A 25,833-nucleotide genomic window follows, 5' to 3' on the forward strand; every position below is an offset into this window, starting at 1 on the left:
ATGTACATATTATAGAGCTCAAAAAACAAGAGCAGGAAGGAAATCACTATGGAGCCATGCACCCATCATCTAGAGCTAAATGAGGTAAAAAAGGAGTGAAAAACCTTGCTTTGGGTGTGGAAATGTATACTAGGTAGTGGGATTGGCCTCCAATCTTGTCTTTGTGGTATGTTTATGTATGAGGAGGTTTTCCCCAAATGTTTCTTTATCTTCTCTATTTCTCCTTATATGTTCTGATTGATGTAATTAGTATGAAAGTGTTGGTAATTTTCAAGTTTGACTTGTAATTGTTTATTTTAGTACTCTTATGGGTTCTTGTGGAAAATCCTAAGGGAATGCATTAGTGGTTGTATGAGGGGATGGCGTGAGTATGTGTCTATGTTTAAATTATGTCTTTTTGAATTGTAACATAACCTATGGATAGTTCTTACTAATTGGATTGGGAGAAAAGAGTTTGGGTGAGAGTTGTACGTTGTTTTGAAAATTTTGGTATAAATATACTTTGATATTTATGTGATTTCTCTATGTGTGATTAATGAAATTGATTTCTAATTATTGGATTAGAAAGTTAGAACTTGAGACTATAGTTTAGACTCAGGAATCACATAAAAATGTTAAGGAATGACCGAGTTTTGTGAGCTAAAAGATAAACCTCATCTTCTGTACGCACTACAAAAAAAAGGATTTTAGCGACCACCAAAATCGGTCGCTAAATTGCTCAAATCGGTCGCTATTTACTTTAGCGACCGAATTAGCGACCGATTTGAAGTAGTTGCAAAAACCCTGGTCGCAAAGTTGTTTAGTGACAGAAATACTGGTGGTCGCTGATTAGCGACCGAAAATTTCGGTCGCTAATTGGTCACTATGATTATGGTCGCCATAGTATATGGGGACCAAATTAGCGACCGAAAAAAACGTCGCTAAATCGGTCGCTAATTGTGTTATTAATTTTTAATTTTTTAAAAAATGATTTTCCTTTCCGTCGCTAATTCGGTCGCTAACATTTTTTAAAATAAAAAATTATTTTTAATTTCGGTCGCTAAATCGGTCGCTAAAAATGTTTTAGTTAAAAACGGTTTTAATTTCAGTCGCTAAAGTGGTCGTTAAGTGTGTTTTTTTAGTTTTTTTTGAAAAATAATTTCTAATTCGGTCGCTAAATCGGTCGCTAAATTTTATTATTTAAAAAATAATTTTTATTTCGGTCGCTAAATCAGTCGCTAAATTTTGTTATAGTAAAAAGTTAATTTTCATTTCGGTCGCTAAATCGGTCGCTAAACATAATTTTATTTTTGAAAAAAAATAAAAAAACTAAATTTTTTCGGTCGCTAAATTCGGTCGCTAGGCTTACTTTATTTTTAGACATGATCGCTAATTTTATACCTTAAACACTATATATTTTATTTTCATTTTCATTTTGAAGCTGTTTAACAATGAAACAATAACATTAAAATTGATAATGCATATATAGTCCTAATATCATAATAAAAGTAATTAAAATATATAATATATGATACAATCTACAAAATCACAACTAATAAAAAGAATAAAAAAAATAACATTTAACTAATAACTAATAGTAAAAATGAAATAAAATTTTCTAAACCACAATTAATATAAAACATCCAAAATAAGTCATCAAATACACAACTAACTAAAAGCATCCAAAAGGAGTATATAACATTTAACTAATAATAAAAACTAAAACAAGTATATGATATCATAAAAGAGAAATACACATACAATCAACAATCTTTTGGTGTATCATCAACATGATCATGCTGCTCGTCCTCAACATGGTGTCTAGGGTCATCCATAGTGGTAGTTGGTAAACTAGGCCCTGGCATAAGAGAGTTAATCTGAAAGTGTCGTAAGATTAACTGCATCTGCTGATCTTGTTGATGCATACGCTCACTTTGCTGTCTCATGTGCTCATTTTGCAACTCATGATTTTTCATTAATTGTTCCATCTTTTGCTCAAGCATCCTCTCCTTATCTTCCTTTGCTAGAAGCTCAGCATTCAATTTTTCAATTGTTTGACGCATTTCCTCTATTGCCTCTACCATTGGAGGTTGACTTAAAGTAGATTGAGCATGTGTTGACCGACTAAACTTTTTGCTCAAAGTACCAAGTCCATAGACATGTCCTTTGTTATTCTCACCTACAACACCTAAATATATTTCATTTTCATTGATAGAGGCAAGAGACTCTTGTGTAGATGTTCCTTCCCCAGTACACTGCAAGACCTCCTCTCGACGTTTTTGATATCTTTCCTGCAAAATAAATTAAAACATCATATTTTTACAATTAATATATAAAGATAAACTTCAAAATATATTTAGAAAAGTTGAAAGGTAAAACTTACAGCAAGGTCCCGGGTCTTGTCATTAACCCAATCTCCAGTCTTCAACTTTTTTGTTTTCTCCACTATCTCCCATGCAGTTGGTGGTCGTTGAAATTCCTTAGACTACATATTTAAATATGTTTTACAAATCATCTTTTAGAGTGAAAATAAAATTTTATACATCATGTATAATGGATCTACAAGAACATCATATATATTTCTCTTTAGAAAAACATGCAATTAAAGTAAATAAATTATAAAGGGTTTAACTTTTATTAGATTGTTGCTAAAATTATGATATCAATACAAATTATAAAATATATATATTCATTAATTTTTATAGATCATATTTTAATATAGCTTACTATAATTATCATATTTTAAATTATTAATCTGATGAAAATATTTTTAAAGAATCATGTAGCTGGGGTTAGTAGTTGAGTTAAATAATAGGTTTTTAAAAGGAAAAGATATAGACCCTGAATGTTTGTAAATTATTAATCTGAATGGTCTGGGATGTTGTCAACTATGTGTTCATAATCATATTGGTGTGTTGCACGTTGTAGAGCCCCACAAGTTCTATTTCACTGTCCCTTTGACCAAGCACATCAACCATCAAACAAATGAATCACTTGTGTGTCTTACAAATTAAGAGCCAACAATTTATTGGAATTTTATAGTATATTATAAAAGACAAAAAAGTAAAATCAACTATTTCTTGGGTCTTAACACATTTAAAACTAAAAAATCATGAGAAATTCAATAAATAAATTGTGAAGTTATCAAAATTTATATTTTTAAATAAAATTTTAACTAATTAAAAAGTGTGTTGAAAAAAGAGTAAGAGAATGTAAATATGTCGATAGAGTTTCCCTTCTTTTTTTCTAATTTATTTTGTTGTTATACTGAGATGGTGATTGGGAGAGATTAAATCTCTTAATCTCAACTATTTTGTTCAGAAAAGAAATTGTTCACAAAAAAAAATATGTTTGAAACAATAGGTTAAATTTATAAACAGATTTCTTTTCCTAAAATATAAGTTATTCTTGTGAAGTTGAAAATTTGAAGCTTATAAATATTTTTCAGCGGTGTTTTTTTTGCCTTCTTTTAAACTGATTTACTAAATAACTTTTTTTTACCACATATAAAGAAAATTAAACATTTTAAAATCTCTTTTCTATCAACGTATCTAAACAAAATTTTATTTAATTATATCAACTATAAAATAATATAATTTTCATATAATAAATTATTGAAATAATATAATTTTCACAATTTAAAAAAATGCTGCAAACAATAAAACAACTTGTCTTTTATTAACGCAGCCCGGAATCCCAAATTGATAAATTGATAAATGATTTATGGACCAAAAACTGTTGCCAACTGCAGCATTAAAAGGAGCAGCCACACTTAAAGTAAGATCAGGATGCAAGAACAGATTGAATGGGGGAGTTCCTATTTTTTATCAATACAGTGACTAAAAGTATTATAATAAATAATAAAATTAAATAAATTAAATCTAATAATAGTTATTTTTTAGTGATACTAAATTAAATATTCTAATTATTTTACAATAAATTAAAATGAAAATATAATAAAATATTCTAATTGATATTTCAAATAAAATAATAAAATATTATAATCAAAAGAAATCTAGTATTAAATCAAAAGATTATAAAAGACATAACTAAAATTATAATAAATATTTGTATCAAAGAAATTGCTACACATTTTACATTTTATTTATTATATTTTATAATCAAAAGATATCTAATATTAAATCAAAAGATTATAATAATTATAACTGAAATCCAGATAAATATATTGATATTAAATTTATTATATATTAAAATTAATTAAAAAAATTTATCAAAGAAACTAATACAGATTTTAGATTTTATTTACTATTTTTATAATCAAAAGAAATCCAATATTTGATTACAAGATAATAAAAATGATAACTAAAATCATAATAAATTTTCTAATATTAAATTTAGTATATATTAAAATTAATTATATATTTGTATTTAAGAAATTGTTGCAAATTTTATATATGTATTTTAAATTTTTTATTATATTAAATTAATTGAAAATTAATTATATTTTATCAATTTTTTAATAAAGTGAGTGAATGATAATGAATTAATTAAAATTTTAAAATATATTTTAATAACAAATATTTTTTTATCAATACAGTGACTAAAAGTATTATAATAAATAATAAAATTAAATAAATTAAATCTAATAATAGTTATTTTTTAGTGATACTAAATTAAATATTCTAATTACAATAAATTAAAATGAAAATATAATAAAATATTCTAACTGATATTTCAAATAAAATACATTAAAATATTATAATCAAAAGAAATCTAGTATTAAATCAAAAGATTATAAAAGTCATAACTAAAATTATAATAAATATTTGTATCAAAGAAATTGCTACATATTTTAGATTTTATTTATTATGTTTTATAATCAAAAGATATCTAATATTAAATCAAAAAATTATAATAATTATAACTCAAATCCAGATAAATATTTTGATATTAAATTTATTATATATTAAAATTAATTTAAAAAAATTATCAAAGAAACTAATACAGATTTTAGATTTTATTTACTATGTTTTATAATCAAAAGAAACCCAATATTTGATTACAAGATAATAAAAATGATAACTAAAATCATAATAAATTTTCTAATATTAAATTTAGTATATATTAAAATTAATTAAATATTTGTATTTAAAATTGTTGCAAATTTTAGATATGTATTTTAAATTTTTTATTATATTAAATTAATTGAAAATTAATTATATTTTATCAATTTTTAATAAAGTGAGTGAATGATAATGAATTAATTAAAATTTTAAAATATATTTTAATTACAAATATTTTTTTAACAATACAGTGACTAAAAATATTATAATAAATAATAAAATTAAATAAATTAAATCTTATAATAGTTATTTTTTTACTGATACTAAATTAAATATTCTAATTATTTTACAATAAATTAAAATAAAAAGATAATAAAATATTTTAACTGATATTTCAAATAAAATATATTAAAATATTATAATAAAAAGAAATCCAGTATTAAATCAAAAAATTAAATAATTGTCAGTAATACTAAATTTTGTTGTAGTGTCAATATAGTGGCTAAGAGTATTATAATAACTAATTAAATTAAAAAAATTAAATCATATAATGGTAATTTTTTAATGATGAAAAATTAAATATTATAATTATTTTACAAGAAATTAAAATGAAAACATTTTTTATAAATTATTATAAATAATAATATTTTTATTCTTTTTAGCGACCGATTCCAATTCGGTCGCTAAAATTACTATATATATTATAATTTTTTTATTCACTTAGCCACCGATTTACTTGTGGTCGCTAAAATTATTATAATTAATATTATTTTTTATATATTTTGCGACCGATTATATTTCCGTCGCTAAAATTATTTCAAAAATATTAACATTTTTTAGCCACTGATTACAATTCGGTCGCTAACGTTACTATAAATAATCAATATATTTTTTTTAGCGACCGATTCTGAGTTGGTCGCTAACTCTATTTTAAATAATATTTTTTTTTATTTTTTAGCGACCGAATTTATTGTGGTCGCTAAAATTATTATAATAAATATTTATTTTTATATATTTTGCGACCGATTATATTTCGGTCGCTAAAATTATTTCAAAAATATTAATATTTTTTAGCCACTGATTACAATTCGGTCGCTAACGTTATTATAAATAATCAATATATTTTTTTTAGCGACCGATTCTGAGTTGGTCGCTAACTCTATTTTAAATAATATTTTTTTTTTCTTTTCTTAGCGACCGAATTTATTGTGGTCGCTAAAATTATTATAAATAATATTTATTTTTATTTATTTAGCGACCGATTATATTTCAGTCGCTAAACTTATTATAAATAATAATTTTTATTTTTATTTTTTAGCCACCGATTTTAGTTGGTCGCTAAAATTGTTATAAAATAATATTATTTTATTTTTTTAGCGACCGATTTTCTATTTGGTCGCTAAAATCATCATGAATAATATTATTTTAATTTTTTTAGCGACTGAAACCGTTTCGTCGCTAATTTAACAAACATTTGTTATGTTAGCGACCGATTTAGCGACCGATTGTTAGCCACTACAAATTTCGGTCGCTAAATCGGTCGCTAAATAAAATTTGCTACCGAGTCAAATTCGGTCACTAATTAAGTCGCTATTAGCGACGAAAATAATTCGGTCGCTAATTTCGGTGGCTAAATTGACTTTTTTTTGTAGTGACGCAAAATGTAACATGCGTACATTGTAAGCCTTTAGAGTAAGCTTGAATGGAAAAATTAGGTTTTATAATCTTCATGAAAGTCGTAGCCTTGTATGTTAGCTTTCAAATTTTGTTGAAATCTCCTAAAAAGAAGGTCTATAACTCAAGTTATGATCAAATTAATGAGCAAAGGTCAGGTTGTCAGATTTAGGTTGAAACATTGCAGTTTTGTATTTATTTAAAATATTAGATGGCATATTTAGCTCTTGAGGATAGCACAAAAGTTGGAGATAATTGTCTTAACTTTCTAATAAAATTAAGATCAACTTAATAGCATATATATAGCTCTAACTAAGGTGTTTGGACCACATGATATCGTAGAAGATTAAGTTATAGAAATATAGTATGTGAGTGTGCTATTGATATGCTTATGAGCTATGTATGAGTTGTAGTATTGTGATCCATTATTCCATTGATTTCTAATATTTAATTAATATAGTTGAATTGTTAATAGCTATATTGAGAATGGTTGATGATTTTATGTTATGGGATCAGTTGATAGTGAATTAATGAGATCATGTGAAATGTTATATATAGAGTCTATTTGACGTACATACATCATGTGCATAAAAATGTTTTTTGAAAGGGTATGTTGTGGAATACAACATTAGGGAAGGTTCCTTATGTAAAATCTTGGAAACCAACCTTGGGGATAAATCGGTTTAGAAGTCTCAGTCCTACCCTCATGAGCATGAAATGTATCTTGCATGGCTTAACTATCGCAACCAAATCCTAGTAGTATGTTATTCTAATGAGAGTGCATAGAGGTTGTGACCCGACATGTACTCCTAGATTACTCTAGTGTGTTGCTAACGCAATGCACAAGTGTGATGTTTTTATTGTGGCCACATGCATGATAACATGCAGTTCGTGTCCATTATATACACATTATAATTATATCTATTATTATTTATTATGTTATGGATGAGCTAAGTATGATGATGATGTGTAACTGTCTATACTATATCATGTTATATATGTTGTTTGTACTTGGCCAGTGTAAGATGTTTTTCACTCCCTTTTCTTTTGTGTTATTTTCTTGTGATTTCTACAGGTAACCACAAACATGGTATTGGAGATGTTGGTGATGAGACTTAGTCCTCAACGTTGAATTTTGCCCTGATAGGACACGTGACACCAGGGATTAGTTAGGACTAGTTAGAATTTGATTTGTGTTATTTAAATTGAATAGTTGATTTTATTTCCCTTGTAATTTGATATTTTTGCTAAGTCTAGTTATATTAACATGTGATTCTTTCTACTTGTATGAGTTTTGAGTCTATTTATTATATTGAGGTATTTCATGTTATTTATTATATTATGTGTTATGGCATGCAAGGTAAAAGGTGTCACATGTCATGCAAGTTTCACACCATGCACACAAATAGACAGAATTGATGCTCGCAAACCTCAATGTTCCCAAGGTCATGAATCCTCAAGCTCACACAAGGGTACCTTCTCTGGCAGCATATTCCACAATGTACACTTAACACAACTTAGACTTCACGTTTCTTGACCATTATATGGTCCACACACACGAAAGTACATTACATCACCATTCCTCATACTTCACACTAACAATGCAATATAATTAAGATTTACCCTTAAACTAGCCATCAAATCACCATTTAATTACTATTATTGATATCACAGATCACATCCCTAAGCTAAACATCACCAAGATGCCTCAAATTCTCAATATTTAAGTCCTTGTTCATACTTAGTGTCGTGCCCGGTGAGGCATCCCCCACACCCAATGCCATACTCCAAAAGAGCATGTGTTGCTTATTGGAGGTCTCACATTCGATGTGACCTAGTTCACGCACAACAAAATAATAATAAAGAGCCCTAGAGCTCCCGCATTTCGCATGGCTAATCCCACACTCAACGCATGAGCCATAGGAAGCAACATGTGCTCTATGTTGCTCTTATGCTTAGCGCAATACCAACTATGAGACACTTGCATAAAATGTAAAATCTCATAAGTTTGACAGTTTCACTTCTCACTCACTCCAATCGGTTAAATCATCAATTAAAGTCTAAAACTACTCTATTGTACCACCAATTAATCCAAGCACATCAATTATACAAAGCACCAATTTTTATCAATCTTCAACCTACTTCATAACAAGAGTTTCCTACAAGAACTTAATGGTTCTCATAGATTCACAATTTACACCAATTAATCCACAATTCACAACAACATAGCACACTTATAAATCATGTAGCACAAAAGAATCATATTACAAGTAATCACTCAAGTACAAGTAAAAGTCGGAAGTTCCTAAGGTTCCCCACAAAGCATAGAGGAACAAACAAATGAGTTGGGGGTTAGTCCTACAATCCAATAGATAGCTCACACTCCAAAGTAAGATTACTCGCTCCCCATTACCTCAATGAATGCTAGACGAAGGACAAGGATCTCTAAGATGAAGTTTAGCGAAAAAACACATAGAAGGGGGGTTGAATATGTGTGTGTGAACAAGGGAATTTTGAAAATGTTTTCGCAAGGGACTCATTCTTTGTCCAGTAAAAAAGTTATTTTGAATGCTTAGCGTTTGTTGTGCAGATTTTGCATCTAAAAGTTTATCGTCTGCACAGGGAAAATGATTCTTAAACGAAAAATTGTTCTTTAAGATAGTAAGTTAAACATGTGTGGTTTTCGTCTGAAAATAGTTATAATGGACGATAAGCATTGGACGAAGTTTTTAGTGTCTTAAATCAACTAAGTAAGAGTACGTCTGAAACATATAAAAATAGTGTAAGTATTTTTATATTGGTCCGCTCAAACTAAGCTACGTCTAGTCTCCTTCAATTGAAAGGTTCCACTAGATATTCAATGAAGTACAAGTATTATTTATTCAGTCTCTTCAGGCTCGCAGTGAGTATTATAGACCACCTAGGTCACGACCACTCCTGGTCAGCCAACTTCACTCATTGGTCCTAGTATTCTTTAATCAGTCTCTTCAGGCTAGTAGTGAGTATTCTAGACCACCCAGGTCACGACCACTCCTGGTCCCAAGTATTCTCAATCACTTCCGGTTCGTCGACGCTAGTATTCTTTGCTTAACCATTTCTAGCTCTCAATGAGTATTATCGACCAACTCCTGGCCCGCTAACTTCACCATTAGTGCTAGTATTCTTTGTTCATCCACTTCTGGCTCTTAGTGAGTATTGTCAACCAACTCCTGGCCCGCTAACTTCACCACTAGCGCTAGTATTCTTTAATTAGCCACTTTTGGCTCTCAGTGAGTATTGTCGACCAACTCCTGGCCCCAAGTATTCTCAACCACTCTTGGTTCATCAACTTCACTTGTTGACGCTAGTATTCTTTGCTCAGCCACTTCTGGCTCGCAGTGAGTATTCTTTGACAAGCCTCTCCAAGCTTTTACAAGTATTCTTTCCCTAGCCTCTTCAGGCTTTACATATGGTAACTAAATAGGTTTGGTTTGAGTGTTTGGTTTACTCTCACAAAGAGGATACAAATAATGTTTACACTCACTAAGGTTCATGTTCCTAAGTTACACTTGGAACTCCTTAGTCTACAGAGATAACCTGTTTATAGACATTGCGTGAAGTCTTCTTTTCCTTGTTAGCAGCTATGTCTGAGTTTAGCAGAGACCTAGGAACTCTTTTGTCCTTTTCCGGTCGCATAGTTGTAAAGTGTTGTCCTTATCTGAAAAAGTAATGTACTTTTTTTTACACATGCATGCTTTTACTTTTGCGTGCTTTTCTTCTTCTTCTCTTCCTTTAATCACGTGATTGTGTTGAGAGCTTTTATATGATCGTAGGCGATGCCTGAGTAGTCCTTTGAGACTTGATTCTTTAAGTGCTTTCATGGTTGTCTTTGTCTGCATCTATCAGTCCATATGCATCTCAAGTAGTGATCTTCGTCTAAGCATTTGACATTAATGCTTTGACTTCCTTTTGGTCTGGTCAACATCATAGATGGACAGACTTTGTTTTTGTCTGAAATATCTTTCAGTCTGTGTTGTCCTTCGTCTTATGTGTAGTTGACTTTCTTCTGATCTTTGACTCATGCTTCGTCTAATTTCTTATGTTGCACTTGAGGTTGTCCTTGACACATCTTCGTTTGATATTAGACTCATAGTCGTCTGGCGCACATATCATACTTTGTCTATTCAGTTAGTTTGATTTGTCTAATTCTCATGATGTGCCTTTCCTTGACTGTTCTTCATTTGAGTTGACCATTTGGTTACATCTGATGTTTAACCCATTTTTGTCTTGTTCTAGATTTAGCCCTGTTTTGACTTTTTGTCTAATACTTAAAGGTTTTGACTTGTAGTAGGCCTCATCTAGTGTTTGTTGAATGTTCTTTTTGTCTTTGATCAGGCCTATTCTTATTGCTTGACCAACCATCATCTGATTTTCTTGTTTAGTTTGTCCAGGCTTCGTAGATCTTGTATTTAATGCAATTTGCCGAATTTGTGTTACATGAAGTCTTTTGTACCATTTGTTCACTTCTATGTCTGACTTTAATCATAACATAGGCATATTTGTACTTTCCTGGCATTGTAGTTGCAAAGGCGTTGTCTTTTACTGAATGGTAGGTGTACTTGCACTGACACATGCAGCTTTGACTTGTGGATAAGCGCTAGTCCATTTTTCTCTTCTCTCTTCTTCTAATTTTGATGACTTCATGTGTTCTTCTGAGAGTGTAGATGATAAGCAATACTTCTCGTTGTGACTTAGTAGACTTCAGACGTATTTCAACATTCTTCGTTTGCGTCTGGAAATTTGAGTCTCCGTCTAAGAGTTAGACTTTTTCATCTCGTCTGATTAGTCGTGAGGATGGATGACTTTTATTCCGTCTAGAATACTTCTTCGTTTTGTGTTATCCAACGACTAATACTTGTTTTGTTTGACCTTTGTGTAGTTGACCATTGAGCTTCATTTGATGTTTATTTGGTACTAAGCCAGCTTTGTCTTAGTCTAGTTTTGTTCTTTGGTCGATATTTGTTTTGTCCTTGTGTTTGATTTCTTATGTTGCGCTCTGGTGTAGAAAGTGGTACATGCATATGCTCTAGTCTTCAACTTGTCTATACTTATGTTTTTCTGAAACACTAACGCACTCGTTAGAAATAACAATATGCATTATATTTGTCTCATTAAAAAGTTTACTGGAAATTGCTTCGTCTGACTTAACATAAGATGTCTATGAGTGCCTAAAATCACTTAATTAAAATCTTAAAAATCAAAATAGCACAATTATAATATTAGAGAAATTAAAAATATAATTAAATCATAAATAAATAAAGATAATTAGTAATAATTTAAATAGTTAGAAATTTAGGAACTAAATGTCACATTCAAGTAAAAAAAAAAACAAATAAAATAAATACAGATTTAGAAATAGCTATAAGGATAAATTAGTCTAAAATTTATGTACATAAAAAAAACTCTTTAATAATAGTAGTTATAAAGTTTGATTCTTATCTATCTTAAAATAATGTTTGATTAAGAAAAGTCCCATTCGGTGAGCATAAATTTGTACTTATTATCAGTTTTGAAATATTAAATAAATTGTCCATAAAAAAATAATAATATATTATTAAAAGTATAGATAACTGTTTATCTTTTGAATTTTAAAAAATGAATAATTATTGTCGAAATTCTTTGTTATTTCCCAATTCTAATGGCTTTTTAATTTCAATCATAGTTCAACATTATTGTGTCTCGATGATCACTGACAACCCTTTTCATTTTAGGTTATGGGGTCCAACCTTTTATGATTGCCTTTTTCCCCACTTCTTTTAATTAAATTTTAAATGGCACCCGAACTATACCCCACCACCAAGTTTTCATTGAGATCACCATTGCCATATGCTGGCTGAAGCAATTTTCCCCATAATGCATCACAACTAGGGTTTCGGCAAGCAGTGTTATCACTATTGAGCTTTTATTTTAATTTTATATTTCTCATGAATCAATTGCATACATCTTTTTAACTAATTGTTTTAAAAAATAATTACATGAAATGCTTAAAGATCATCTTTAGCAAAATCCATTAACTAAACCATTGTAACCAAATTGCAAAACTCAGGATGTGAAAGCTATATGCTGTGCAGACATGTAACCAATCAGGGAGCCATTGTTACCAAATTGAAATATTCTTAGCATGTGTTTGGTAAATTTCTCTAAAAAAAATACTTTTAAAAGAGAAAAATAAAAATAAATGAAATAAATCTCTCTTTAAATTGATTTGTAGAAACCATCTCCTATTAATTTTTTTAAAATCTTATTTTTAATTCATATATAAGCTAATTTTAATTTATGATTTTTTTTTTAATTTTTCTTCCTATTTTTCTAGTCTAAAAATGTTTATGGAGAAACTTACTTAAACATGTTTGTTTGATTTATTTCTGCCTGATAAAAAATGAAGTAGATGTAAATTTATTAAAGGATTTTAATTTTTTTTAATACTCATTTTCTCTTGAAAATCTTTTATCACAACATACAGTAGTATCAAAACGTATTGTTGATGTTTTTTACTCTAATTTTCAGTTGACGTTTTTTACTCAAATTTTGATCGGAGAACACTATCAATGTAGTATAAGTATCGTATCTAAATTGTATGCTTTCTTATAACACCATGTATCATTTTTTTTTACCCTCATTTGAATTAAATCTCACGTGGTGTAAAAACATATTACCGATCATAAAAATATCATGGTGAAGTGGAACTTGGGGACAGTGTTGGGTTATATCCATCTGACGAAAACTGGGCTTTAATTGCCTCCTATGGGCCTAGGACCATAACCATAAGGCAGATGATAAACACACCTCCACTCTCTTATAAACACACCCCCTTTTTAAAAAAGATATATAAAATGTCTAAATTACCCTTTAAAAAAATAAAATTCCTAAATTTACACCCCTCTTCTCCGCACCCCCGTTCGCCGTATCCCCTTCCCCGCATCCCACACCCCCCCTTTCCCGCACCCCCACACCCCACACCCCACACCCCCCTTCTTCCTAAAGCCTCTTTTCGCTCAATGTCATCAAGTAACTTTCAAGATAATTCTGATAATTTCTTGGCCTAGCGTCTCCATTGCTACGTCCACCATTATTGCCTCCTCGAGGTCGTCCCGAGAACTCACCCCGTTTCTCAAAATCATTCCTACTTCCATACTTGCCACCACGGCCACCACCAAAGTTGCCACGGCCTCTGAAGTTATCATTTCTGTCATTTCTGCATCCACTCCTGATGAATATCTCACCCTATCATTATTAGCTGTAACAAAAAAGAATGCACACATTAACAGAGCAAAATTTCACGTAATACATGCATTAGGCATTGAACGATAATGTAAGCGAGTGTTAAGAGTGCAAGTTTAGGCATAGCGTAAAGGTGCATAGCTTTATGTGCACGCTCTGAGTCTCAACTCTCAACTCTCATGTCACTGTCTTTTGACAACGTGGATCTCCTCTCTCAGCTCGTGATTTTCCTTTTAGGTTTTTGTTTTTGTCATAGATTTGAAATCCTCTTGTAACATCCCAAATTTTATTTAATGAAAAGAAATATTTTTTATGTATTTATTATGTGAATAAGTATTTTATTTATGTATTTTACTATTTACGTATACGTATTTTACTATTTATGTATACATATTTTTACTATTTATGTATACGTATTTTACTATTTACGAATACGTATTTATGAATAGTATTTTACTATTCATATGAATAGTAATTTTGAAAAAAAACGTAAGCGCTTGCGCAAAACTCAAATTATTTGGATGAATAGTATTTTACTATTCATGAATAGTAATTATATTATTATTTTAATGAATAGTGTTTTACTATGTATGCATAGTGAAAGGCTGCGTTTTCAGGCCTGCGGACGTTTGAAGTTTCAAAATTATAATTAATTTGAATATAATAATGAATAGTGAATAGTGCATAGTAACTTATATTATTATTTTAATGAATAGTGCATAGTGCATAGTAACTTCAAAATTTCTATAAATAGGGACCTAAGGATTTTGAAAATTCATAACTAGAGAGAAGAAAAGTTTAGAGAGAAGGAATTCTAGAGAGATAGAAAGAGAAAATAAGAGAGAAGGTTCTGCCTAGGTTGTGAAAAGAGGAGGAGAATAGAGAAGGTTCTGCTCTAGTTCCGGTTCCGGTTTAAGGAGAAAGAGAGGAGATTCTGCCCAAATTCCTATTTATCCAGGTAAGGGGGGAGTGGGAAACCTCGCTTGGGGGTGTGGGAATAATTGTTAAATAGTTTGTTTGTTGGATTGGCTCCCGATCCCTTGCCTGTTGTTTATTTCTTTGAATATGTATTATTGATGTGTTTTGTTTTATATCTTATTTATTTACATATTAGAATCTGTTATTTGAATGGAAGGCTAAGCCTCCTAAGTATTTATAAATTTGTAATCTATTATTTAAATGGAAGGCTGAGCCTCCTTATTATCTTATATTATCTTTTAAGCTTCCTACTTTACTTAAAAGATCTTAATATATTATTATTGAAAAATATGATACCTAAGCAACCTCTGGACTGTTGGATTGTTGGACTGTTGGACTGTTGAACTGTTTGAACTGTTGGACTGTTTGGACTGTTGGACTATTGGACTATTAAATTGGATTATTGAAATAATTCTTAATTATGAAATATGAATATGATATGTGTAACATGCTAAAGGTGGAGTCTGTGAATGTATGACATGCATCATATGCACATATTACTCCAGGTGTGCCGCTGAGGCCGCATACCCACGACTAACAAGGTGTACCTTTGGGTCACCCACGATATGCTAACGAGGTGTATGAACACCAATGATAGGTGTACCTTAGGGTCACCGACAATTGTATAGGTGTGCCTTCGGGTCACCAATGATGATATGTGAACTTCCGTATGGCGCCACATGCATACATTAGTGAGTCAAGTCAAGAAAATCATTATACATAAGCATATATGTGAGATTGATTATATATGTGAATTATATTGTGTGTGTGTGTGCTATTTAACTTTTATTTCTATATCTGCAACTGAGTGAGAAGTTTCTCACTCCCTTGTCATTTTTTGTGTATATTTAAATTATGATGCAGATAATTAGCATGAGGCTGAGGATGTTGGTGGTGAAGCTTAGGCTTCTGTTTGGGTTTCGCTCTGATAGGATGTGACATCGGGATTAGCTAGACTTATTGTTAAATTATTATTATTTTTCTTTTGTAATTTTTATGTTATTTATGTTGAAAGTGTGTATTTTTGTCATATTATAATTTTACTAAAAGATTATAAGTTAATTCCTAACTAGGAGGCTCTGCCACCTTTACTAGGATTAATCTATAATCTTTATTTTATTATTTCTTGACAATTTGATACTTACAGTTGAAAATTATGAATGTGCATCTTTTACCCAATGATACTTGAGATAATTATTTTATATTGGACTAAGAAAGAATTTATATATAGATGGTTTATATCTATTGTAATTATGTTGGGGTAGAGGGTGTCACATTTAGTGGTATCAGAGCAAGTCGATTTTATCAACCGTGTGTGTTATGTGCTTATCATGACTCTGTTGTGTACTCTGACTATGTCTTGTTTGTTGTGTACTATGATGATGATGTCCGTCCTGTGTTGATATTGTTGAGTTTGAGATTGTTAAGTTAGTTTGTAATCAGAGGAATGATAATCATGATAGTGTTAGCCAACTCGAATTATTAGAACCTTGGATGGGAGGTGATATATTGAGTGTACTAAGAGTTTATGATTGGTGAAGTTTCTGACATCTATAGTTGTAGCAGGTTGAATCTAAAGGTGGTTGTCTCTTTGGTGAGAGATCGAAATGATGTTAATTCCCTTAAGTGTTATTATTGGTATGTTAATTATTTATGGTTTAGGTAGCATGTGAGTTGTTTTGATTGAGAAAAGAGAGACTTGAATGAGAAATTAAGTAGTGAATTTGGAAAAAGTTGAGGTATTTTGTGGCATTAGATATATTGATACATTATTGCTATTTGGTGTCGAAAATATTTTCATTATAGTTTGTTATGATAGTATGAGTATTATATCGACAAAATTTATATTTTGAGGTCTTTATGAAGAATATGGCTTTAGATATTATCTTTTCAATTAGGATAAGATGAAACAAAAATCTAGAACTTCAAGTTATGACTGCCTTGGTGATTAGAAATTTAGTAAGCACTGAATTTATTAGTGGTGATATTTGAATCTTTAGCTAAAGAGATGATCTCTTGGAAATCTTATGTCTTCATAAAGAGTTGTAGCTTATTCACTTAACTTTCGTTTGAGATAGGTTTGAAATCACTTGGATGAATACAACTCGGTTTGTCAGGTAGATATATGCTATCATGATATTTTGAGTTGTTAGGCATAAAAATAGATTTAAACTAGATTGTCTAAGTATGAATTTGGATTGTATGAGGTGAGTATTTTAGACCATGAAATTTCTTGCGGAGGGAGATCTACTTAAGTTGTGCTTAAGTGAGAGATACTTGAGTCAATTAGTAAAATCAGGAGTCTTGTTTGATAGTTTATATGAAAATTCAGTGAGTAATTTTTTTTAACAGCTGTTCATGGTTTAAACTGCTCTCACTATAAAAATTGCTTTTGCCTTCGTTTCTTTGGTTATTAAGATGTTTCAGTTCACTAGGTTGTTTCGTGCCTACCCTTGGAATCAACCGTAAGGATAATCTATATCAGGAATTCTTGAACCTGTGTATATTTTTAACTACCCAAATCATTTCGTTGCTTACTTCTTTGAATTACTTACTATTACCTTTGACTGAATTGACTAGAAAGGAGTTACATTAGTATGGGATAACAATTGAGGAAGTAGTTTTCAAACTCTTAAGGAAAGATTGACTAGTGTTAATATTACTAGATTTTAGTAAGATTATTGTAATATATAAATATGTCTCTGAAAATAGGTTTAGGAAGAATATTGTGGCAAGAAGAAAAGATAGTAGCTTATGTTTCTAAGAAATTGAAAATTCATGAGAGAAATTACCTTACCCATAACCTTGTTAGCGACTTTGTCATTTATATTAAGATTTGGAGACACTAACTATATGATTCTATGGTTGAGGTATTTAGTGATCATAAGAACCTTAAATATATTTTGACCAAAGGGGTTGAATACGAGATAAAAGAAATAGTTGAAATTTCTTAAGGAGTAAAATTTTGATCTTATTATTTGGTTAAAGCCATTGTGGTGATTGATGTTTTGAGGAAATCTTTATCTTTCATTATGATTAGAGAGATGAATCTTTTTGGCTTAAATTAGAAATTTAAGTTTGGATTATAAGGTTATTTCTAGTATTGTGAGATTAAGTATAATAGCGAATGGATTGTTGAAGAAAATTATAGGAGCATAATTAGTTGATTTATTTTGGTAACAAGTTATAAGGCTATAGGTTAAGGTGATGGATATGATTATGACTTGGGTGAAGATGAAATGGTGAAACTAGAGAACTGATATGGATATCGAGTGTACATTATGCTTAGGTACCTGATCTTTAGAATTGATCATAGAAGAGTTTGAATTGGTTGTAGATAGAGTAGTAAAATTAGTGATCTGATATGTGTATCTAATGCTTAGGTGTTGATGTTGTGGCAAATATCTGGATTACAATGATAACCAAATTATTATTTTGATGATTTAAGGATTGAATTTGATTGCAGAATTTAGAAACTTATGCTTGATGTGTAAGATTACCATAGTAGCATTGAATTATTTATGTTGGAAGTAACTAATAGATGAGATTAGAGGAACTAGGAGTTAGAATAAGCAAGAGATTAGAAAGGACACAGTTGGATGTTTAGTTATAAAACTTGAAAGGACATAAGAGTACTCTTAACATTTATTTAGAAGTTACTAAAATGTATCAGAGTGGCGCAGGAGAAGCGTGATGGTCTAATATGGAAAGAGAAGTAGAGAACTTGAATTAAGATATGGAGAGTGAGTTTAAATTTGGAGTGGATGGAGTTTTGAGATTTAAGGATAAGTTGTGCTTTCCTAGTGTGCTAGAATTTAATAAAGCAATCCTAGAAGAAGGTCATAAGAGTATCTTTAGTATCCATTCAAAAACTACTAAGATGTACCAAAATCTTAAGAAGATATTTTGTGACCTAAGATGAAGAGAGGAGTAAAGCAATTGTATATTTATGGTTAGCATACTAGAAGTTTTTAAGAATCTTGTAGCACTTAGATGCTCCATTTTGGAAGTAAGATGGTGAATAGATAGACCCTAGTGGAAGATTTGTCTAAGACGCTTAAGAAATTGATTTTGTTTGTGTTTAAGTGGATAAATTCGTCAAGATCTTTCCCTAAGCAAATCCTTTGAGGAAATTGATAAAAGTTGTACATCAACAAGGTAGTGATGTTGCATAAGAATTAGAAGTAAGAATGCAAAGAGTTTACCATTACAAAAATTTCGGGGACGAAATTTCTAAAAGGAGGGGAGAATTGTAACATCCCAAATTTTATTTAATGAAAAGAAATATTTTTTATGTATTTATTATGTGAATAAGTATTTTATTTATGTATTTTACTATTTACGTATACGTATTTTACTATTTATGTATACATATTTTTACTATTTATGTATACGTATTTTACTATTTACGAATACGTATTTATGAATAGTATTTTACTATTCATATGAATAGTAATTTTGAAAAAAAAACGTAAGCGCTTGCGCAAAACTCAAATTATTTGGATGAATAGTATTTTACTATTCATGAATAGTAATTATATTATTATTTTAATGAATAGTGTTTTACTATGTATGCATAGTGAAAGGCTGCGTTTTCAGGCCTGCGGACGTTTGAAGTTTCAAAATTATAATTAATTTGAATATAATAATGAATAGTGAATAGTGCATAGTAACTTATATTATTATTTTAATGAATAGTGCATAGTGCATAGTAACTTCAAAATTTCTATAAATAGGGACCTAAGGATTTTGAAAATTCATAACTAGAGAGAAGAAAAGTTTAGAGAGAAGGAATTCTAGAGAGATAGAAAGAGAAAATAAGAGAGAAGGTTCTGCCTAGGTTGTGAAAAGAGGAGGAGAATAGAGAAGGTTCTGCTCTAGTTCCGGTTCCGGTTTAAGGAGAAAGAGAGGAGATTCTGCCCAAATTCCTATTTATCCAGGTAAGGGGGGAGTGGGAAACCTCGCTTGGGGGTGTGGGAATAATTGTTAAATAGTTTGTTTGTTGGATTGGCTCCCGATCCCTTGCCTGTTGTTTATTTCTTTGAATATGTATTATTGATGTGTTTTGTTTTATATCTTATTTATTTACATATTAGAATCTGTTATTTGAATGGAAGGCTAAGCCTCCTAAGTATTTATAAATTTGTAATCTATTATTTAAATGGAAGGCTGAGCCTCCTTATTATCTTATATTATCTTTTAAGCTTCCTACTTTACTTAAAAGATCTTAATATATTATTATTGAAAAATATGATACCTAAGCAACCTCTGGACTGTTGGATTGTTGGACTGTTGGACTGTTGAACTGTTTGAACTGTTGGACTGTTTGGACTGTTGGACTATTGGACTATTAAATTGGATTATTGAAATAATTCTTAATTATGAAATATGAATATGATATGTGTAACATGCTAAAGGTGGAGTCTGTGAATGTATGACATGCATCATATGCACATATTACTCCAGGTGTGCCGCTGAGGCCGCATACCCACGACTAACAAGGTGTACCTTTGGGTCACCCACGATATGCTAACGAGGTGTATGAACACCAATGATAGGTGTACCTTAGGGTCACCGACAATTGTATAGGTGTGCCTTCGGGTCACCAATGATGATATGTGAACTTCCGTATGGCGCCACATGCATACATTAGTGAGTCAAGTCAAGAAAATCATTATACATAAGCATATATGTGAGATTGATTATATATGTGAATTATATTGTGTGTGTGTGTGCTATTTAACTTTTATTTCTATATCTGCAACTGAGTGAGAAGTTTCTCACTCCCTTGTCATTTTTTGTGTATATTTAAATTATGATGCAGATAATTAGCATGAGGCTGAGGATGTTGGTGGTGAAGCTTAGGCTTCTGTTTGGGTTTCGCTCTGATAGGATGTGACATCGGGATTAGCTAGACTTATTGTTAAATTATTATTATTTTTCTTTTGTAATTTTTATGTTATTTATGTTGAAAGTGTGTATTTTTGTCATATTATAATTTTACTAAAAGATTATAAGTTAATTCCTAACTAGGAGGCTCTGCCACCTTTACTAGGATTAATCTATAATCTTTATTTTATTATTTCTTGACAATTTGATACTTACAGTTGAAAATTATGAATGTGCATCTTTTACCCAATGATACTTGAGATAATTATTTTATATTGGACTAAGAAAGAATTTATATATAGATGGTTTATATCTATTGTAATTATGTTGGGGTAGAGGGTGTCACACCTCTTATTGTAGGTTGGACAAAAATGCTGAAGGTACCAGAGCACCAGGTGGCGGGGCACAAGGCCAAGGACGGAGTCCTGGGCCCTCTAGTGGATGACACGGGAAGATTCTACAAGCCTCTCCAAAACAACGACCGCGGCTCCAGGGAGCTGTCGTTTTACTCCTCTCTCTCCTCCCACCCAAGCATCCCCCTGCCCTTCTCCCCCGCCTTCCACGGCACCAAAGTGGTGGAGGCCTCCGACGGCTCCAACCCCCACCCCCACCTGGCCCTGGAGGACCTCCTCCGCGGCTACGCCAAACCCTCCGTCATGGACGTGAAGATCGACTCCCGCACCTGGCACCTCGGAGACTCCAAGGACTACATCGCTAAGTGCCTGGCGAAGGACCGAGAGTCCCCTTGCCTTCAGAATCTCCGGCGACGCCCTCTCCGCCTGGGAGCCCCCCCGCAAGTCCCTCTAGAGCCTCTCCGCCCACGACGCCCTTTTCATTCTCAGGAAGTTCGTCTCCTCCAACGCTCACCTCCACCATTCCCCTTGCCTGTGGCGTGTAACTAGAATCATGAGCTGGTGTGGGGTGTGAGGGTGCGGGGAAGGGGGGTGTGGGGTGAGGGGAAGGAGGGTGCGGGAAAGGGGGTGCGGGGAAGAGAGTGTAAATTTAAGAAATTTTTTTAAGGGTAATTTAGATATTTTATATTTTTTTTATTAAAAAGGAGGTGTGTTTATATGAGAGTGGAGGTGTGTTTATCATCTGCCTAACCATAACTTGAAGGAGTTTCAGTTCCAAGACAGCAAGGCCATCATTAATTGTTTCCAATTTTGCTGCATGAAGTTCATATTCATATCTAAGCCATTAAGATCGAGTTATTAATACAAAGTTATTTTTAAAAAAAATTAATAAAATTTAAAATAAAATATAGATTAAAATTGATAAAAAAAAATTTAAAAACTTTCATAAAAATGCTATTGTTAAAAAAAAATAAATTAAAAATGTTATCATTTAAGAATGATCCAACTTTATCTTTTAAGATAACTTTTCTAACTTATATATAGGGAAAATTAATAAATATAGTTTTCAAAAAACTATGTATTTTATTTTTTATTCTTTAACTAATACTTTAAAAAATATTAACTAACAACTCTTAAAATTTACACAAAATCTTATATATTTAAAATTTTTATTTATCTTATCAAATTATTAAGTTATGTAATATTATACTGAAGATTATGTATATCAAATTTTACATAATTTGAACTTTTTTAAATATGTTATCTAAAAAGAAATATTTACATATATTTCAAATATGATATTGTATGTTAAAGTAATTAAAACAATGTGATGAACTATTAAATAATTTTGGACTTATGTGAAATTTGATATACATGACCTTGAGTATAACATCACATAATTTAATGGTTGAATTAATTAATTTTGCATCATACAAAAATTTATTAAAACTATAAAATTTTGTATAAATTTTTAGACTTACATATAGTGATGTATTGAATTGAGATTTCGTAAGATTTTTTTTATCACAAAAAAAAATAGTGAAATTTAAAAGACTTTGTAGGAATTCAATAAATTTTAAGATTTTTTCAAAAGATTGTTTTGGAATGTAATAATTTTTAAGATATTTTTAACAAACTTTTTAATCAAGATTTTGTAATTTAAATTTTAATGGATTTGTATCTTAAATTTATAAAATTTTAGAGGATTTTATTAGATATCAAAGAACAATATGGATTTAAAAAAAATAATACAATTAATATATAAAAAAAAATCAATGACAAGGTTTGAATAAAAAAAAATTTGATTCTAGTTTCATGTCCTCTTAAATAATATTTCTCTATATATAACCTTCTATGTATTTATATTTTCTCATTCATAATATTAAATTTGAACAATATGTTTAAATTTACAATATTCATTAACTGGTAGGATTGTCAAAATATATTTTTAATACTATTGGATTAATATAGATTAGTTAGTTTTAGGTTACTGCTGATAACAAGTTATTATAGCTTGTCTACCTATTATTGCAGGTCACTGATATATATGTATATATAGTTGTACACTTTCACAAGAACAGTAAGCAATATAGAAGTATTCACAGAGTCTTCTTCTTCTTTCAATTTTATCATATTCTTCAGTATTCAATATGGTATCAAAAGAGAGAATTCAGCTCTTAGAACGATTCAACTTGTGATTCCCATTCATCTTCTTTCAACCAAATCTGCCATTTCCGCAACCTTAAATCAATTTTCCCATAGCCATGACGAATCAATCTAAAGATCCAAGCCAAGATCCCACTCACCCCTTTTTTTGCATCATTCGGATGGACCTGGACTGGTTCTCACGTCTCAACCTCTTGACCACAAGAATTATACAACCTGGAGCAGAGCGATGCAGGTAGCACTCTCCGTGAAGAACAAATTACTGTTCATTGATGGAACCCTCCCTAAACCTGTAGCAACCGACGCCACAATCGCGACTTGGAATCGTGCGAACAACGTGGTCATCTCATGGCTTTACAACTTTGTTTCCAAAGAAATCATCACGAGCATCTTGTTTGCCACAACTGCGCAAGAAATTTGGAAAGACTTGAAAACCAGATTTTCAAGAAAGAATGGACCACGCATTTTCCAACTTCGGCGCCAATTGATGTCTCTTCAGCAAGGACCTGATGATGTTGGAACGTATTATACAAAGTTGAAGTCAATCTGGGAGGAATTGTCCGGTTACAAACCAACATTCCCCTGTACATGTGGTGGCCTTCAACAACTCCAAGCACACACAAAATTTGAATATGTCATGTCCTTCTTGATGGGCTTAAATGATTCTTTCTCTCAAATCTGTGGCCAAATTCTGCTATTTGACCCTTTACCTTCGATTGGTAATGTCTTCTCCCTAATTCTTCGAGAAGAAGCTCAACGAGAAATTATTGTTACTCCTTCTAATGCTAACTCGAAAAACATAGCCTTTTCTGTTAATTCTTCACAAAAACATCAATTTGATAACAGTAAGAACAAATTTGTAAAGAAAGAGAGACCAAAATGTGGTCATTGTGCGATCTTAGGACATACCAAAGACAGGTGTTATAAACGTTTCGGGTATCCCCCAAATTATTTCAAGAACAGGACTACCAATACTGTGAATCAAGTGGATAATAGCCCTAAAAGTTCCACCACTAATTAGAGATCAAATTTGACCCCTGCTTAGTGCCAGCAATTACTTACATTTTTGACAAACCAAATGAAACCAGACACTAATCTGGATGCAATGGCTTCCAATGTCATAGGTACCTGTATGAATCCTGATTTCCATGAGAATTCTCACACATGGATAATAGACTCTGGCGCCACTTCTCACATTTGTTGTTCCAAACAACTATACAATTCATACACTCCTATCCATAATTCTGATGTTTCATTGCCTAATTCCACTAAAGTAAATGTAGAAGGGATAGGTAGTATCAAGATAAATGATGATATTTTTCTGCATAATGTGTTGTATATACCTATGTTTAGATTCAATCTTTTATCACTTCTCACTTTAATAAATAATAACCCATTTAGATTTACTATGGAGTCTAACAGTTTTCTTTTGCAGGACCTCAAAACATTAAGGACGATTGGCACTACTAAGCAACAACAGGGTCTACTGGTTTTTGAATTCCCTAAATGCAATTTTAATTCTGATTGTATTAGTAATTGTAATAGTGTTACCTATGAGACTTGGCATAAGAGATTAGGTCACATACCTATATCAGTTTACAAATTGATTGCCAATAAAATCAAACTGAGTTCTATTGATTCTACTTATCATTGTAGTACTTGTAACATTGCTAAGCAAAATAGATTACCTTTTCCTAATCCTAATAAATTCAGTCCCAGTTGTTTTGATTTAATTCATGCTGATATATGGGGACCCTTTAAACAACCTACTTATGATGGATTTCGATATTTTCTAACTCTGGTAGATGATAAAAGCAGATTCACATGGATATACATGCTCCAGAATAAGTCTGATTGTATTAAAAACATACCTCAAATCTTTGCATATGTTGAAAACCAATTTCAAACAAAAATTAAAAGCTTTAGGTCTGACAATGTTAGAGAACTTCATTTCAAAGATTTTTTCTTAGAAAAAGGTGTTCTACACCAATTTTTATGTGTAGAAAGGCCGAAACAAAATAGTGTTGTTGAGAGAAAACATTTGCATATTCTAAATATTGCACGCACTTTGATGTTTCAATCAAATGTTCCTATAAAAATATGGGGAGATTATGTTAAAACTGTTGTGTTTATCATGAATAGAACTCCAAGTCCTATTCTGAATCACATATCCCCATATGAAATCTTATATAACAAGGTGCCTAACTATTCTGATTTCAGGACCTTTGGCACATTATGTTATGCCTCTACATTACTTTCTGGTAGACACAAATTTAGTCCCAGGGCTATTGCAGCTGTATTCATCGGATACCCTCATGGCTACAAAGGATACAAGCTATTTGACCTGACCACTCATCAAACTTTCATCTCTAAAGATGTTAAGTTTTATGAGCATATATTCCCTTTCCAAAACAGCAACTCATCTGACCGTGGCCATGGTGTCTTCAACGACCAAATCACACCCAATCTTAACCATCCTGCAACCTTTGATGATTCTGATCCTATACAAC

General features: G+C 31.0%; 1 protein-coding gene, 1 long non-coding RNA gene and 1 pseudogene across 3 annotated transcripts; 2 read left to right on the top strand and 1 right to left on the bottom strand.

The window, feature by feature from the left end:
* Nucleotides 1-1,564: 1,564 nt before the first annotated feature.
* On the bottom strand, nt 1,565-2,791 carry LOC145958824 (uncharacterized). Its single transcript, XR_014434379.1, has 2 exons — nt 2,363-2,791; nt 1,565-2,270 (listed from the first exon to the last, which is right to left on the bottom strand). It is a non-coding gene; the product is annotated as an uncharacterized LOC145958824 (long non-coding RNA).
* Nucleotides 2,792-13,744: 10,953 nt separating this feature from the next.
* LOC145958915 (inositol polyphosphate multikinase beta pseudogene) lies at nt 13,745-22,728 on the top strand (annotated as a pseudogene). The gene is made up of 2 exons (XR_014434476.1): nt 13,745-19,855; nt 20,740-22,728. The product of XR_014434476.1 is annotated as an inositol polyphosphate multikinase beta pseudogene (transcript).
* An 824-nt stretch (nt 22,729-23,552) lies between these two features.
* On the top strand, nt 23,553-24,344 carry LOC109796027 (uncharacterized). The gene has a single exon (XM_020355631.1). It carries the CDS (start codon nt 23,553-23,555, stop codon nt 24,342-24,344), a length of 792 nt encoding a protein of 263 aa, XP_020211220.1.
* Nucleotides 24,345-25,833: the final 1,489 nt, after the last annotated feature.

The sequence above is a fragment of the Cajanus cajan genome, chromosome 6 (genome assembly GCF_000230855.2).
Source record: "Cajanus cajan strain Asha chromosome 6, NIPB_CcT2T_4, whole genome shotgun sequence".
Taxonomy (NCBI): Eukaryota; Viridiplantae; Streptophyta; class Magnoliopsida; order Fabales; family Fabaceae; genus Cajanus; species Cajanus cajan.